The 16008-nt window shown below is 37.2% G+C and overlaps 1 protein-coding gene across 3 annotated transcripts in view; it reads left to right on the forward strand.

Annotated features, from left to right (window-relative positions):
* The first annotated feature begins 236 nt into the window (after positions 1-236).
* The window catches only part of LOC306856238 (arrestin domain-containing protein 1-like), a 38868-nt gene continuing 23096 nt past the window's right edge, over positions 237-16008 (forward strand). The window contains exons 1-3 of one of the 3 annotated variants that reach the window (XM_079395386.1): positions 526-741; positions 12513-12666; positions 13751-13787. Coding sequence is in view for 1 of the 3 variants with exons in the window: in XM_079395385.1 (XP_079251511.1) it covers positions 624-741 (118 nt within the window). In the remaining 2 variants the exon portion in view is untranslated. Of the gene's footprint in view, positions 742-12512; positions 12667-13750; positions 13788-16008 lie in introns of all 3 variants that reach the window. The other 2 variants (XM_079395387.1, XM_079395385.1) reach the window with 2 other exon arrangements.

A 16008-nucleotide genomic window follows, 5' to 3' on the forward strand; every position in this document is an offset into this window, starting at 1 on the left:
GCTAGGAAATCAAATTAAATGAAATGTGGATTATGTTAACTGTGACAAGAAGACTGACAGGGCAGTTTAAACAGTGACAGGATGCACGTAACTAGCGTCCATTAAAGACGCAGCTATGAGCAGTATGTCCCAAAGCTTGCCTACTATTCTGCTACATACTCAAAAGTATGTACTTTTTCTTCACAAAGAGAGTACATACTTTTAAGGCATAAAAGTAGGCGGTGCAGTGCATCCTCAGACAACAAAAGAGGACCGCTTGGGCAACCACTAACTCTTGTCTCTGTCTCTCTCATTCACTGTCAAGAGAGTACTAGATAGATAGATTGAAAATCATCACTGTAAGTAATGTTTTGGATGTGCATGACAATCTTTCAAGAATTAATGCAGTTGTAAGAATATTAAGGACGTCCTTGCATTTATTCTTGTAAGTTTATTAGCATTCAAATGAAATATTAAATACATTATGCCATCAATACTATTAAGACTGTCCCGATGACGTCAGCGCTCGTGAATGGGCGGAGACATGAGAGCCGCAGGTGGGACGTGAAACCGGCCGCTTTTAGCCGTTAGTTTTACCGTCCATCTCATTTTCCTTGAGTGCTTGAGTGGTGCTTCTGAACGACATGGGGAAGCTTCAGGAATTCGAGATTACTTTCACTAATAACAAAGTGGTCTACAACCCCGGGGAATCCATATCAGGAACTGTGAGAATTAAAACAAGCCACTCCTTACAGTTTAAAGGTAAGCAACGCGGTGTATCTTACATATGCTTACAATAGGAAAAAATGAGTTGCATGGACAGCACAGCTGGTAGCACTACGCTTTCCCCGTTCAAGTAAAATTAGGGTGTTAAAATAATGCATGTCGACATGGACGTGTTGCATGTTTGCATGCTGACATTCAGCATCCGTTGCTGCTTCATTTCATATATAGTACAGTAACGTTACTGGTTCATATATTTATGTGAAATTGGAGCTGTGGTAGTAAGGCATTAACGTCTACGCTCTTGCATTCAGGAACATCAATGTACATCCTGTTTCTCGCGTGCTGCTGGTTTCGGTTCGATTGCACAATCACACCCGATCCGGGTCTGGACCGTGGTGGTGGAAGCACGTTGTATATCGTGTGCGTTTCAACAAGTGTGTTTTGATGTTTGTCATCACTTGATTTCCATCTTTAAACGTCCACAAATGAGTGTGTCTTCAGAACTGACAGGCGAAAAGATTCTAGCGACGCGTTCTTGCGTCGAAAAATTGCCATACGCGACGCGCATTAAAACGCGACGCGCATGTGGTGACCAGCTAAACGCAAGTGTACTCTAACCAAAAATGAAAGAACGCTTGAACGACCGCTAATTATCGCAAACATGCTTTGAATTATAACATGAATTATGTCAGTGGTTTGGTCATATGAATGTCACGCATATAAAAAGATGCTGACATTTTTAAAGTCAGAAATGTGTGATACATTCAGTGGCTCGAGTTAAATTTCTGTAGTAGGCCAGTGCCTTGTGGCATCCCTAAACACTTAGTTTACTGTCAAATATCTCTTAAATTAAATGTGTTGTGATATGTACATCTATAATAATAAAGGTATGCTATATAATAACAGTATGTTTTGATATTCTCAAGCGGTTCTACTGTTTGCAAGCATTCACTCTGACTAATTTATAACCTAACTTTTGTTGATACTCAAATGAAAATGGGGTTTAAGCATTATGTAATAATGTGTAAATGTATAAAATCCACACATGAATCTATACATACCTCGCCCCCTCCCAAAACCTTTGTCTTTACTTAGGAACCTTACCAACTTAACAAGGGGGTCAAGACCCAGTTACAACAACTCCCTTAAGTTAATAAAACATCTACAAGAAAAGTTATAATTGTGAGAAAATCAACACCTCCGGCAACCCACTCCCCACTAACCACAATTTTGCATATTGCTGGTCATTGGGGAAAGAGATAAGAAAGTAGGTTAGACAAGGTGCTTTTCACACTGTGTGAATGTGTACAAAGAATGCATTGTAAGTGTTTTCACTGAACTGTTGGGTTTTAGTGTGTAGGCGAGACTCACAGACTGACACATGAGAGAAAGAAAGAAATTCCAATGAAACAACTATTATTTTCCTTTGCACTGTTACATTCACACTTGAGACTGATCTGATGCATGAAGTTGATGTGCTTTTTTACTCAATTCTAGGACACCACCCTTATTGTGACACTTGATCGACGCTCCGTGGTCATGTTTCTGTTCCTCTCAGTTTTTCCTGTCAACAGCGAGAACGCGCCTCTTTGCGTTTGATCACACTGTGGACTGGCAATGTTTTTACCTGCTGTAGTGTTTTATCAGTGGAATGCGTGACAGATGACACCACTATTATAAGGGATGATAAGGTCATGTGACCGGTGTGATTAGTCATTCTCTGCTTTAATTCATTAGGTCTTCCTGCATTCCCAATGTAAGTACTTTGGGAATTGGCTCGGAGCACCCTTCACCTTGATTTAATGTGGAAAAAGCTCCTCTAATGTGACAGACATTGTGCATTAGCATAACAAAACTGCTATCTGATTTGAATCGTGGGTAACCTATACAGTCTTTTTTAAAAGAATAGTTCATCCAATGTGTAAATTCTGTCATCATTTACTTGCCTTCATTAGTTTAAACCTGCATAACTTTCCGGTCTTGAACACAAAAGGAGATATTCTCTAACTTCTCCTTTTGTGTTCCCTAGAAGATCATCTTACTGGTTTTGACCTTAATGATGTTAAGAAAAATGACCAAAAACCAAATTTCAATCTTTTCATGCAGTATCTATTAAAACTTGTTTCTCATCAACGTCATATTATACCTGCCCAGAATAGACCTGGATACTTTCTTCAGAATCTTGCTGCAAAGAGGACGTTGTGATGTTGTTACTCCGAGAACAACTGTGCTTTTCAATCCACATGTTTTATTAAAATGCAGCTGACTCATGCTTTGGCTTTCTTATCTGTCTTTTTTTAGTCTGGACACTTTGATAAGCAGTCCTATAATGGGGCTGATGAGCATGAGAGACAATGGCATTTTTTCAGCCTTGTTCCGCATAACTTATTGGATGAAAATGAAAAGCATGACATGAATATTAAAGCGTGAGTCTCTTTCAATGCAGAGACACCCTCCTGTTGAAAGACGTTCTCTTATTTACATCACAGCCGGTATTCAGTGTATAGGGTTACTGGTCAACAGACTGAACAGGCAAGACATTTGGCAGAAGCCATGTATAATCCATTAAAATTGAAAGAAGGGCTTGAGCCTGCCTTTAATCAGTCAGTTACAGAAACTCTAAAGAAGACATGATTGCTTAAATCTCAAATAGAAACTCTCTGTATAGTCTAGAAGTACATTAAAGGGATAATTCACCCAAAAATGAAATTCTGCCATTATTTACGCCCCCTCATGTCGTACCAAACCTCTTTGAGTTGCCAGTAGCCACTGACTTCCACAGTATTTTCCCCTACTATGAAAGTCAATGGTTACCTGTTTGACTTCTTTAAAATATCTACATTTGTGTTTAGCAGAAGAAAGCAGTCCATACAGGTTTCAAACAACTTGAGGGTGAGTAAATTATGACAGAATTTTCATTTTTGGATGAACTCTCCCTGAACTATTAAGTTTTTCTTTGTGATTTGTGGAGAGAAAATTTCCTTAGTGTATTGTTATATACATTTACATTTAGTCATTTTGCAGACGCTTTTATCCAAAGCGACAATTGGGAGATACATAAAGCAATTCTTCTTAAAGAGGCAAACAGACACAGGAAGTGTTCGTAATACCAAGTTTCGGGCATTATTAAAATAAGTACAAGCTAGAAAGGGAGGCAATAAATAGATAAAGAGAAAGACAAAGGCCGAACTGACTGCAATGAATTTTATGTATAATCATTTTCTTTAAATTTATTTTAAATCAATCTCTATATCATTTTAAAATTCCTTGTTTTTATTATTTTTATTTCCATGTTTTTATTGATTTTTAATGTCTATTTCACTTTTATGTAAAGCACTTTGAATTGCCACTGTGTATGAAATGTGCTATATAAATAAACTTGCCTTGCCTTGCCTTGCATCAATATCTTGAACTTAATGTGAGCCTCAACCAGGAGCCAGTGCAGGGAGACAAAGAGAGGTGTGACATGGGCCCTTTTGGGCTCATTGAAGACCAGTCATGCCGCTGCATTCTGAATCATTTGTAAAGGTTTGATTGTGCTTGATGGAAATCCAGCCAGAAGAGCATTGCAGTACTCCAGCCTAGAAATGACAAGTGCCTGGACAAGAAGTTGTGCAGCATGCTTCGTTAGAAAGGGCCTGATCTTTCTGATGTTGGGAAAGAGCAAACCTGCGAGATCGAGCAGTTTTTGCAATGTGATCTTTTTTAAAGGTCAGCTGGTTATCAAAGATTACACCAAGATTTCTGACTGAAGTTGATGGGGTAATTGTAGAAGAACCTAGCTGGATGGTGAAATCATGCTGTAGAGTCGGAGTGGCAGGGAAGACAGGAAGCTCAGTCTTTATCAGGAAAGTATTCAGACCCCCTTAAATTTTTCACTCTTTGTTATATTGCAGCCATTTGCTAAAATCATTTAAGTTCATTTTTTTCCTCATTAATGTACACACAGCACCCCATATTGACAGAACAACACAGAATTGTTGACATTTTTGCAGATTTATTAAAAAAGAAAAACTGAAATATCACATGGTCCTAAGTATTCAGACCCTTTGCTGTGACACTCATATATTTAACTCAGGTGCTGTCCATTTCTTCGGATCATCCTTGAGATGGTTCTACACCTTAATTTGAGTCCAGCTGTGTTTGATTATAGTGACTGGACAAATGAGAATCATGAGGTCAAAGGAACTGCCTGAAGAGCTCAGAGACAGAACTGTGGCAAGGCACAGATCTGTCCAAGGTTACAAAAAAAATTCTGCTGCACTTAAGGTTTCTAAGAGCACAGTGGCCTCCATAATCCTTAAATGGATGACGTTTGGGATGACCAGAACCCTTCTTAGAGCTGGCCGTCCAGCCAAACTGAGCTATCGGGGGAGAAGAGCCTTGGTGAGAGAGGTAAAGAAGAACCCAAAGATCACTGTGGCTGACCTCCAGAGATGCAGTCGGGAGATGGGAGAAAGTTGTAGAAAGTCAACCATCACTGCAGCCCTCTACCAGTCGGGGCTTTATGGCAGAGTGGCCCGACAGAAGCCTCTCCTCAGTGCAAGACACATGAAAGCCCGCATGGAGTTTGCTAAAAAACACCTGAAGATTCTCTGGTTTGATGAGACCCAAATCCAGGTGTGAAAAACTTGTTGCATCTTTCCCAAAAAGACTCATGGGTGTATTAGATCAAAAGGGTGCTTCTACTAAACACCGAGCAAAGGGTCTGAATACTTAGGACCATGTGATATTTCAGTTTTTCTTTTTTAATAAATCTGCAAAAATGTCAACAATTATGTGTTTTTCTGTCAATATGGGGTGCTGTGTTTACATTAATGAGGAAAAAAAATGAACTTAAATGATTTTAGCAAATGGCTGCAATATAACAAAGAGTGAAAAATTTAAGGGGGTCTGAATACTTTCCGTACCCACTGTATATGGAGAAAAGGAGGGGCCCAAGAACTGATCCCTGAGGAACTCCAGTGACCAGGATATAAATATTGACTTTTGTCCCATGGAAAATTGATTATATGCAAAGGCTGAAATACTGAATATACTCAAAAAGCACTATGAAAAAATCCATGTTTACAAGTTGCTTGACAAAACATATTTTAAGCTGACATAGGTCCATTTAAAACAGTATTTTTGTTCCAGGAAAATGGAGACTTGTTTTGTTTGCAAGGGTGTATGCAAATTTGTGTCCAGTCAAATTCTCTAAAATTACACCAGTAGATAACCAGAAGTAGTTTTTGCCAGGATAGGAAACAAACTAGACCATTAGCTATTAAAAAAAGACAAGACCTTCTAACTGCAAAATTTATATTTTTAATAAAGCTCTAGGTTTGGTGTGCTGAACAGCTTGGCCAAAAATGTTGTGACTATGTCAATATTGTAACGGTACGTCGTTCCAGGAAACACAGGACGAGGGAATTATCAAAAGTGAGATTTAATCACAAAGCGTAGTGAAACAACGTTTCTAAATAACAGAAAGTTACTTTTAGACTGGACAAAAAGACTCTGGAACTCAAGGCTTATAAAGACCACAAATTAATGAGCAAACGAGATGATTAACACAAGACAGGTGAACTGAAAGATAATTAACTAAACAAGGACAGGAAATGCCAAATAAGGACAAAACGGAAACTGAGGAAGAACACACACGTAACAAATATTGACTGTTTAATAATTCTGATAATAAATGTGTGGAGCAGCATTTACTTTGAACCAAGCTGCTCTGAGACTCCGTTAATGCATGTGGGTAAATGAACACAGTGCCGCGCTGTACCTTGTAACATGCAGTGCATATGTTTATTTCATTAAAACTGAAGCCTTTGTGATTGGATAATGAGATTTCATTTTTATTTTGATTAATCATGCAGCCCTACATCCAACTTCCTGTTTCAAAAGGAAATATGTCAACAGATCATGATAGAAACATGTTCACTTTACATCCAGCCTGGTATTAAATGCATACTAATGATTGTGATAAGCTTGTTTGTAGTGCTCCAGAGCCTTTTGGCCCTCTGTATCTCAAGAGACAAGTGCCTCTATTCATTAGCAGTGGACTGACTGGCCTGTAAGGCAATACCACTGATATCAACATGATGCCACTCTGTCCCACGCTGGCTCTGTGGGAGTGTTTGTGAAGAGACTCACCCCTGTCCCTCATTATAACAGGGCATTCAGCACATTTACAGGCAGTACAGTACCTACAGCCTTGTTTGTGTCGAAATATTTAGCACACTATTGAACACAAATATTAAGTTCAGCCCAAGGCTGTTTGTCCCTTTAGCAACAGAAATCACAAGCCTCAAACCCCATTATTTATTAATGGAGCACACTTATTTTGGAGGAAGGAAGGCATTTTTTGTGTATTCACCCAATATGATGCCTCATTAGTGTTCCTAAGTATTCAGGATGAGTTTAGAGCAGGTCAACTGAGAACATTTTAGGGATAAAACCTAGTATGCTTAGCTTCAAATGGAAGTTTGTATTTCCAAAACTATTTTTGGGAAGTCAACCTCCAAAAACTTACAATGGAAGACTAAAACTGAAATGTGAGGCTTATCATTTTATAAAAGTAATAACTTTTAAAATAAAATGATTCTCTTAAAAGTTAAATGATTTTTTATTCGCCATAGTTCAAATCTCATTTTAGTTCATATATATTCAAATATAAGAACTATCATTGACCCCAAACCTGGCCTGAAAATTCCTTAAATTCCTGACCTCATGATCAGTTTTAATTTCAGTTTCATAATGAAAACTATTTAATGAGCCCTTCTGTTTAACCAAGCCAAGCCCTTGTTGGCTCATTGTGCTTTTGAATTAAACATTTCTCTGTTCATTCAAGGCCAGAAACTCTGACATGAGTTAACAAGAACTCCATGACTGCATCTGCCAGCTGCAAATAGCAAATGCACACTGAGAGTATGCTTAGGGCATCCAACCCCTAATGTGTCTAGACTTGAGGATGTTTTTCAAAATAGAACTACCTTTTAATTAATGATTTGCAAACTGCAATCATGAATGGAAATAAAGTTTATTTGTGAAAGTAAAATAATTTGGCTTCTCTAAAGAATGTTGCCTGAACATTTCTGGTCATTTTCAACCGTCAATGTTTTGCTTCATCGCAGTGTATTAAAGCAATATTTTTTGTTGATTACCCCAAAACATAGTTTTACTTTTCCCTCCTTTTCTTTAAAAAAAGCAACAGTTGTTACAGTGAGGAACTCACAATGGAATTCAGGACAGAAAAGTGAAGCATATTTTTTAGTAAAGTACTTGTATTAATTATTCTGTTAACTAAAATTAAGTAAATTTTTTTATTGTTCGAGCTCTAATAGATCTTTTAATAGATGTCTTTTAATGGGTTTATGGCATTGCATTTTCATGGGGACAAAGTTGTAAAATGGTTAGAAAAATGAAATTTACTCACCCTTAGTGAAAATAAATAAAAAATAAACTCATGTATATCTTACATGGCCTGAAGGTTGCTAAATGTTCAGCAATTTACATTTTTTTGTGATCTATTCCTTTAAACAAAAGCAAAGACAGATGTAAACTTATTTTTCTGGTAAACAACATTATGCCACAAATGCTGTCGATTGAGTTGACTTGACCAGAACCTGGAATATTCCTTTAAATCAAGTGTGTGAAGAATAAAACTTGTCAAACACTAGAGACATTTCTTGTAAATGTTTAACCTCTGGGTTTGTCAGACCTTTCAGGGATTGTTATATTGAGATATCAAGATTGGCACTTTATTTGTCTCGCTGATGCCAGTGGCACTCATGTTGGCACCTCATACCTTGCATTTTCCTGATTTCACCTTCCAGCAGTCCTGCCATGCCAGCTGGCCTTGATGGGGCTCTTTTTTATGGTCACAGCATCACATGCCTGGATAAATGCGTTCTCTCATACTCTTTATGTGTCTCTTCCCGTTTCTCTCCAGGCTGTCAGAGTGAGGAAGATGTCTATTTCTGGGTTTTAGATAAGACAGATTTGTCCACACTATCTTGCTGAATGAGGGATGCAGCCGTAGCATTTGAATTAGAGCTAAGGATGGGACAAATTTACTCTCTTTTATGTTTGTGACTAATGACACTCTCCACTCTTTTAATGACTGTTTTTAAAGTGTATGCTTTCAGCGCATTCTCAAGCAGTAATGAGTAATGTAGGACATGCAGTACATCTGGCCTTGCTGAATATATCTGGTGAAATTTTAGAGCACTCACATTGTCTTATTAGTCTCAAAGGGAACCAACAAACCCTTCTGTTCCATAACGGGAATATTTAATTAAACTGATCACATGTGAGAACAAAAGACTTCCAGTCTCTCAAAGTACGGTTTTCTGTTTTAGTTCCTACTGTTTTTGCATTTCTACTTCCGATTTTATATTCAATCTTTAGAAACCTTGTTTATTAAAAAGGGACAATTCACCCAAAAATGAAAAATCTGTCATTTACCCACCCTTGTGTCGTTTTAAAAGCTGTATGACTTTCTTTCTTCTGTGGAACCAAAATGAAGATATTTCGAAGAATGTTTCAATTGGTTTTGTCCATATAATGAAAGTCAATGGGGTCCAAAACAACACTGGAGCTCACTGACTTTCATTGTATGGAAAAAAAAAAACATACACAAAATACCTTCTTTTGTGTTCCGCACAAGGAAGGAAGTCATAGAGGCGGACAATGTACACAACTTCATTACTTGAGTGAAAGTACAGATACTACTGGTCAAATACTACTCCACTAGTGAAAGTTGTAAAGACAGGTTTTTTTTACTTAAGTAAAAGTATGAAAGTACATGCTTTTAAAAGTTCTTAAGTATCAAAAGTAAAAAGTAAATGCATTGTTTTATTGTCACATTGTTTTATACGTACAATACCTTATGCCATTAATGCAACCTACTGAATTATTAGCTTGTATTATCTTTGGAATTAAGAGCTTTTATGTTACCAAACCAATAGAAATGGAACAACTGAATGAAAATAAATATCTTTATTTTTTTATTTTACACTCAGCTACATTGAACTCATTTTAATACTTGTTTAAAAGTACAATGCTCTTTTTCAAAGAGATATCGAAGGCTATGATATGGTTCATTTTAGGCAAACATTGAAAAGAAAACAAATCTTTAGTCTTTTTAGAAAACATACTCTCTCAGTATGGCCATGGGTATGCACGTTGTGCCAAATTCATAAAATGCTCAGAAATCAGTGAACTTCACAACATGTGGCTAGGGTTGGGTATTGTTTGAATTTTAGCCATTCAGATTCTGATTCTGCTTATTGATTTCAATTCTTATCGATTCCCAGTTTAGATTCCAAAGTTGTAAAAAAGTGAAGTAAAACATTTTGACCTGTGTGATCATTTAACCTACTTACTGATCATTTGTTTGCAAAAATATATGTATTTATGTGTAGTGTTTTGACAGTAAAATAATGTTCAGATTTACACAATCATTAGTATACTTCCTTGACTAGTTTTTAGCAGCAATTTACCAGTAGGCCTGAGTAGTAAGGTTTTTATATATGGTAGCAGCCATTTTTGACGGATATATTAGACTACCATTTGTATTGACATAGTTTAATAGCTACAAATATTAAACTATAGTTACTATAATGAAACTGTTAAATTTGCGGATACTGTGATTTTACTGCAAATACCATAGTTAAACTAGTTACTACAGTAAAAACATGGTTAATTTTCCAAAGAGCTTTAAAGGGGTCATATGACGTTGCTAAAAAGAACAATATTTTGTGTATTTGGTGTAATGCAATGTGTTTATGTGGTTTAAAGTTAAAAAAACACTATTTTCCACAGACTGTACATTATTGTTGCAACTCTATGCCCCACCTTTCTGAAACACAGCAATTTTTATAAAGCTCATCGTTCTGAGAAGCGAGGCCTGCTCTGATTGGCCAGCTATCCAGTGTGTTGTGATTGGCCGAATACCTCAAGCGTGAGACGGAAATTTTACGCCCCTCACCGTATTGTGATGCCATTTCCTAACGCCGATGAGACTAAAACAATAAAACCCATTACAAACAAAGCATTTGTTGCATCCAGTGGGGACGTAATTACTGATTATAATGACTTATACTGTCTTTTTACACGTCGCGTTGCATCGCAACTTAACCACTGATTTCTAGTTGTGTCCTCTTTTGGAAGCCCAAACAAAGTACTTTCACTTTCACAACGAAACACAGCGTCTCCAGGACATGGTGCCGATGGCAGCAACAATACTACAGCAAGAATAATAGTTCCGCCTTCTTTCTTTGCGTATATGTTTGGGCGGTGTTTTGCAAATCCTCCCACATCATGACGTAGACGTGGGGGCGTATTTAAATGAGCCCTTTTAGGGGGGCGTGGACAAGTCTTAACTTTTATAAAGAATATCTCTTTAGTTTTGAGACTTTAGTCTTTGCAACTTCAGGGATCTTATCTGTGCACAAACAGCTTGTAACACTCCAAAGAGAAACGAAAACTTGAAATCGCATGATATAACCCCTTTAATTTTTTTTTGTGGGGAAGTCGTGGCCTAATGGTTAGAGAGTCGGACTTGTAATCGAAAGGTTGCGAGTTCGAGCCCCCGGCCGGCAGGAATTGTAGGTGGGGGGAGGGAATGTCCAGCGCTCTCTCCACCCTCAATACCACGACTGAGGTGCCCTTGAGCAAGGCACCGAACCCCCAATTGCTCCCCGGGCGCCGCAGCATGGCTATCTCCATATCTCCACCCTCAATACCACGACTGAGGTGCCCTTGAGCAAGGCACCGAACCCCCAATTGCTCCCCGGGCGCCGCAGCATGGCTGCCCACTGCTCCGGGTGTGTGTTCACGGTGTGTGTGTGTGTGTGTGTGTGCATTTGTTCACTACTCACTGCTGTGTGTGTGCACTTGGATGGGTTAAACGCAGAGCACCAATTTCGAGTATGGGTCACCATACTTGACAATACGTCACGACTTTACGACTTTACTTAATGAGTTAACACATATGAGTTCACACAGAATAAAAACTATACATTTTCTTTGTCATGTAGATCCAGGTGTAGGTCATTTATATTTACCGTATGCCGTTCATTTATCTTCTATGATCTTTGATCGTTGCGCTCTGCCTACGTAAGGCATCACATACAGTTGTTGCTTTAAAATCAATGTGGTGAACACACAGATGATCACACCACACTATAAATATGTGCCTTTTTCGTCTTTTATTATCTTATTTGCCTTTTTAGAGCACTTTTATCTGTGCAGTAGCGCAGACGTTTACATTAGTTTAGCGGGGAAGGTCCCAAAGTTGCCAGATCTGCGTTAAAAAAATCAACCAAATATTCAATCAAAAGTTAAGCTAGGCAGAAAACTGCAGGCTTAGAAATACTGTAAGACTTGGCAACACCGGAAGGTCCTGGCAGATCGCAGGTTGGATTTTCGCAGAAAAAAAGGGGTCAGTCAATCTGATAATGTGCACACTGGAAAAACTGCTACTTAAAACGACTTTCTACTTGGGGACCTTGAAATAAATGTAGCGGAGTAAAAAGTATGATATTTGTCTTTCAAATGTAGTGAAGTTGAAATAGCAAGTTTCCAGAAAAAATAATACTCAAGTAAAGTACAGATACTCAAAAAGTGTATTTAAGTACAGTACTTAAGTAAATGTACTTTGTTACTGTCCACCTCTGCCTTTAATGTATATTATGTCTCATTAGTGCTCAAGGACAAAGATCAAAATGGTTTCCACATCCCTTTACAGTAAAACCTCTCGGAAATTTCCTGTTTGACCTTAATGACCTTTCTTTGTTCCCTTCTGTTTGTCTGAATAGCCCTCAACTCGATGACTGTAAGAGGCCACACTTCTCACATTGTGAGGAATGTGTGACACGGTGTTAAGAATCTACAGCTCTTCAAATATTCTTGAACGGCACCCAACTGTCCAATCACATCGCTGGTTTACTTGGTAACCAAAAGCCCTTTGTGGTGAGCTTTGGAATGTTGGAATTTTCCTCTGTGATTTGTTTGTTTGTAAGTGTGTGTATTGGTTCGAGAGTGTTTTATTGAGGTAGAGATGAGGTTAGCCTTCACCTGGCAGCAGGTTTATGCCCATTACTGTGGATATCTTATCGGAATGCGGTTGCTAGGCCACCAGTATTCAGAAGTACTGGTCCCAGGAGATGTATGGGGTTTCCCAGCCCCGATGTCCTTTGTGTGCATGTTCCCTCTCATTCATGATCTCTCAGAGGACAAAGACGCCTTTACCTTCCCAACAGAGCGAGCTGGATTGATTGTGAGGGAGTTTAAGAGCTCAGTGTTCTTGAGCGGACAGCACATGTTTTAGTGCAGTTTAATTATTTAAGTTAATGTTTAGATCAGGTGAGTTTAGTCTAAGATCCTGTGGAAAATCAAGTTTAAAGTTTGTTGATTTTCTGTAGTCAGTTGAGTGAATATTTTTCTTATAACACACACAGTAATATAGTAAAACTCAATCGCTTAGGTAATGTTCAGGTTTTTATTCAATTCTGCATAGACCTTTAATTGTTCACGTGTGCAACATTTATTGTTTACTTTTAAAAACTAAATGATTTCAGAACTTGATTTGTGTTAAGAATGCATAAATATTAAAATCTTGCTAATTCTAATTAGCTGATAATTATATTATATGGCTGATAGCCTATACTGATATAGAAATTGTATACTATTTTGTGTAAAAAATCAAAAAGAAAAAAATTGTACAAGTAAATTTAGACATCACAATATTATAATGTACAGTATAAAAATATATATTAAATTATTAATGGTTTTAAAGACAATCTTTAAGTGCATGTTAGATTATGGAAATTGTAATCTACAGGTAAAAATGGGGGAAATGTGCATGAACAATTGAATAGATAGTTCACCCAAAAATGAAAATTCTGTTATCATTGAAGAATGTTGGTAGCCAAACAGTTTACAGTTGCCATTGATTTCCATAGGATTGATTTCTGTCGTTTTTCCATACTGTGGAAGTCAATGGCTACCATCAACTGGTTTGATATAATCAAATATCTTCTTTTGTGTTCAACAGCAGAAAGAAACTCATACAGGTTTGGAACAGGTGGAGGGTGAGTATATGATGAGACAATTTTAATTTCTGGGTGAACTATCCATTTAAATATTCAATATTAGACAGTATAAAAATAGAAAACGTAGAAAAGTAATAAGACACTTCTTCTCAACAATGTCTTAACATCTGGGTGGCATTGTTCCAGCTTCTCTGAACCATGTCAACTTAGCATGTGCTCTAAAACACTGTCATTAATTAAATCAGGTAGTTAAGAAATGCTACCTGTCCTCCCAGCCCTGAGGATATTATAAAGTAAAGAGAGGGGCCGATTTGTCTGTATCATTGAGAATTTAATTACAGTTCTTCCATCACGTCACTGAGAAAGGCTCTTTTCTCCTCCTCTGAGTGCAGAAGAACACTCGTGATTTTCATTATATATTGAATACTTCAATATTCCTTCATTACAAGGCTTTTTCTGTCTGTTAATTCAAGAACATTTCAGGCCAAATAAAAGATAAATATATTTGAAATTTGTTTTTTCTGCTGAAAATTCATTTTCCATTGGACAACATAAAATTCACGACTACATAATATACCAAAAATATAATTGACAGTGATGGTTGATATTTCAATGCATATCACAGAAATAAGGACAAAATAGGCCTGTTTTTTTCTCTGTATTCTTTGTAGCTCATTAGAAGCTCATCACACTTCAAAGGAAGGACTGTACTTCCTCTCTTTGTAAGTCCACTTGAACAGGCTGCAGTGAGCTAGAGTATGTTTCGGTAAATGATATAAGAGCAGTTTCTAGAAAGAATTTACCCTCCAAATAAAAATCTCCCTGCTGATTAGGAAACCTTGTAAATACCATTATACTGAATATGAATATGCCAAACATTCTGTACAACAGTATGTATTTCAAAGTTTGTTGTTATGTTTTTATTATACTGCCACAGTTCTTGTAAGAGATGGGTTTGCCACTGTCTTGCATCATAGTTGTTGCATTATAACAGTTCAATATTTCATGTATATTGAAATATAAATGTTCTTTATTTTAAGAAGTGTATATATATTAAAATAATATTTTAAATATATGGCTAACATTATGTATATTTATATTTAATATTTTAAAAAGGATATGTGTGTTTGTGTGTGTGAGTACTATATATGTAAAATATACAAAAGTAGATTCTTTTTAAATTATATATATATATTTATATTTTAACATCTTTTTTTAACCTACATATTACATGTAGTGTACTAAATGTTCTTGTTCTGTGTAGCATGACCTGTAGCAAAACTTAAAATTATGGATGCAGCTCTCTTCCAGTAGTATTTTGAGTGATTATGATATAAAATAGTCAGCACAAGCTTGCTCATGACAGGATCCTATACAACGAGTAAACAAAAGCCTGATAAATTTTTTCTGTCTCTTTATTGAAATATAAATGAATCCACCTACAGCTTCTTTTCCGTACTTTTTAGTGTGAACCTGGTTTTTACTAAGCGATAGCATCCATAAATATAGGGAGAAAAATCTTGTTTAAAGCAAGGTGACCTGCCTCAGTTGAAATTCTCAGTTTGCTTGCACTAATCTGCCTGTTCCCTTTCAAAGCAGATGTGTTGTTACCGTCCCGGGAGTAAATCTCCCTCTGAATGTGCGACCGGCGCCCTATGATTTAGAGCTTTCTCATAAATTCTCATGTTTATGTAAAATGTTCATGTATGTGGTAAACAACAAATTCATTTTCTTGTTATTTCATTGACAGACACCGCCAATGCATCATTCTGCAATGTCTTTTCAGTCTGACAACTAGTGTTGTCTGGCCAAATGGTTTGTGAAAAAATATTATAATGCTCGTGGGCGAGAGGCTCAACTAAATATCTTTGAGGAATCAAAGCCTAAATGGTGCACTAAGACTATTTTCACACTCAATATTTAGGCCTGAACCAAATGGACTCAGGTCAACACCAAAAGCTGTAATGTTAAAGTCCCTTTAGACTGACAGCGAAGGAGGAATCTTCAAGTGTGTGGCCAACCTTTCTCTTTTATACTGAAGTGGATTCACGTGGCCCACTGCTCTGATTTGACCAAGCCAAGTCATACAAATCAGGATTACAGATAGCTTGAGTGTTTATATTTCCCTCTCTGTGCTTTACAGCTGCATTTGACATGTGGTCATGCATCATTGAACGTAAATTAATAATATAATGATATTTAAAGTCCTTTTCTGTCGATGCCAGTTCACTGATTTTTCTGTGCCGGCTGAGAGATGGCT

The sequence above is a fragment of the Barbus barbus genome, assembly GCF_936440315.1.
Source record: "Barbus barbus genome assembly, chromosome: 36".
In the NCBI taxonomy this organism is placed as follows: Eukaryota; Metazoa; Chordata; class Actinopteri; order Cypriniformes; family Cyprinidae; genus Barbus; species Barbus barbus.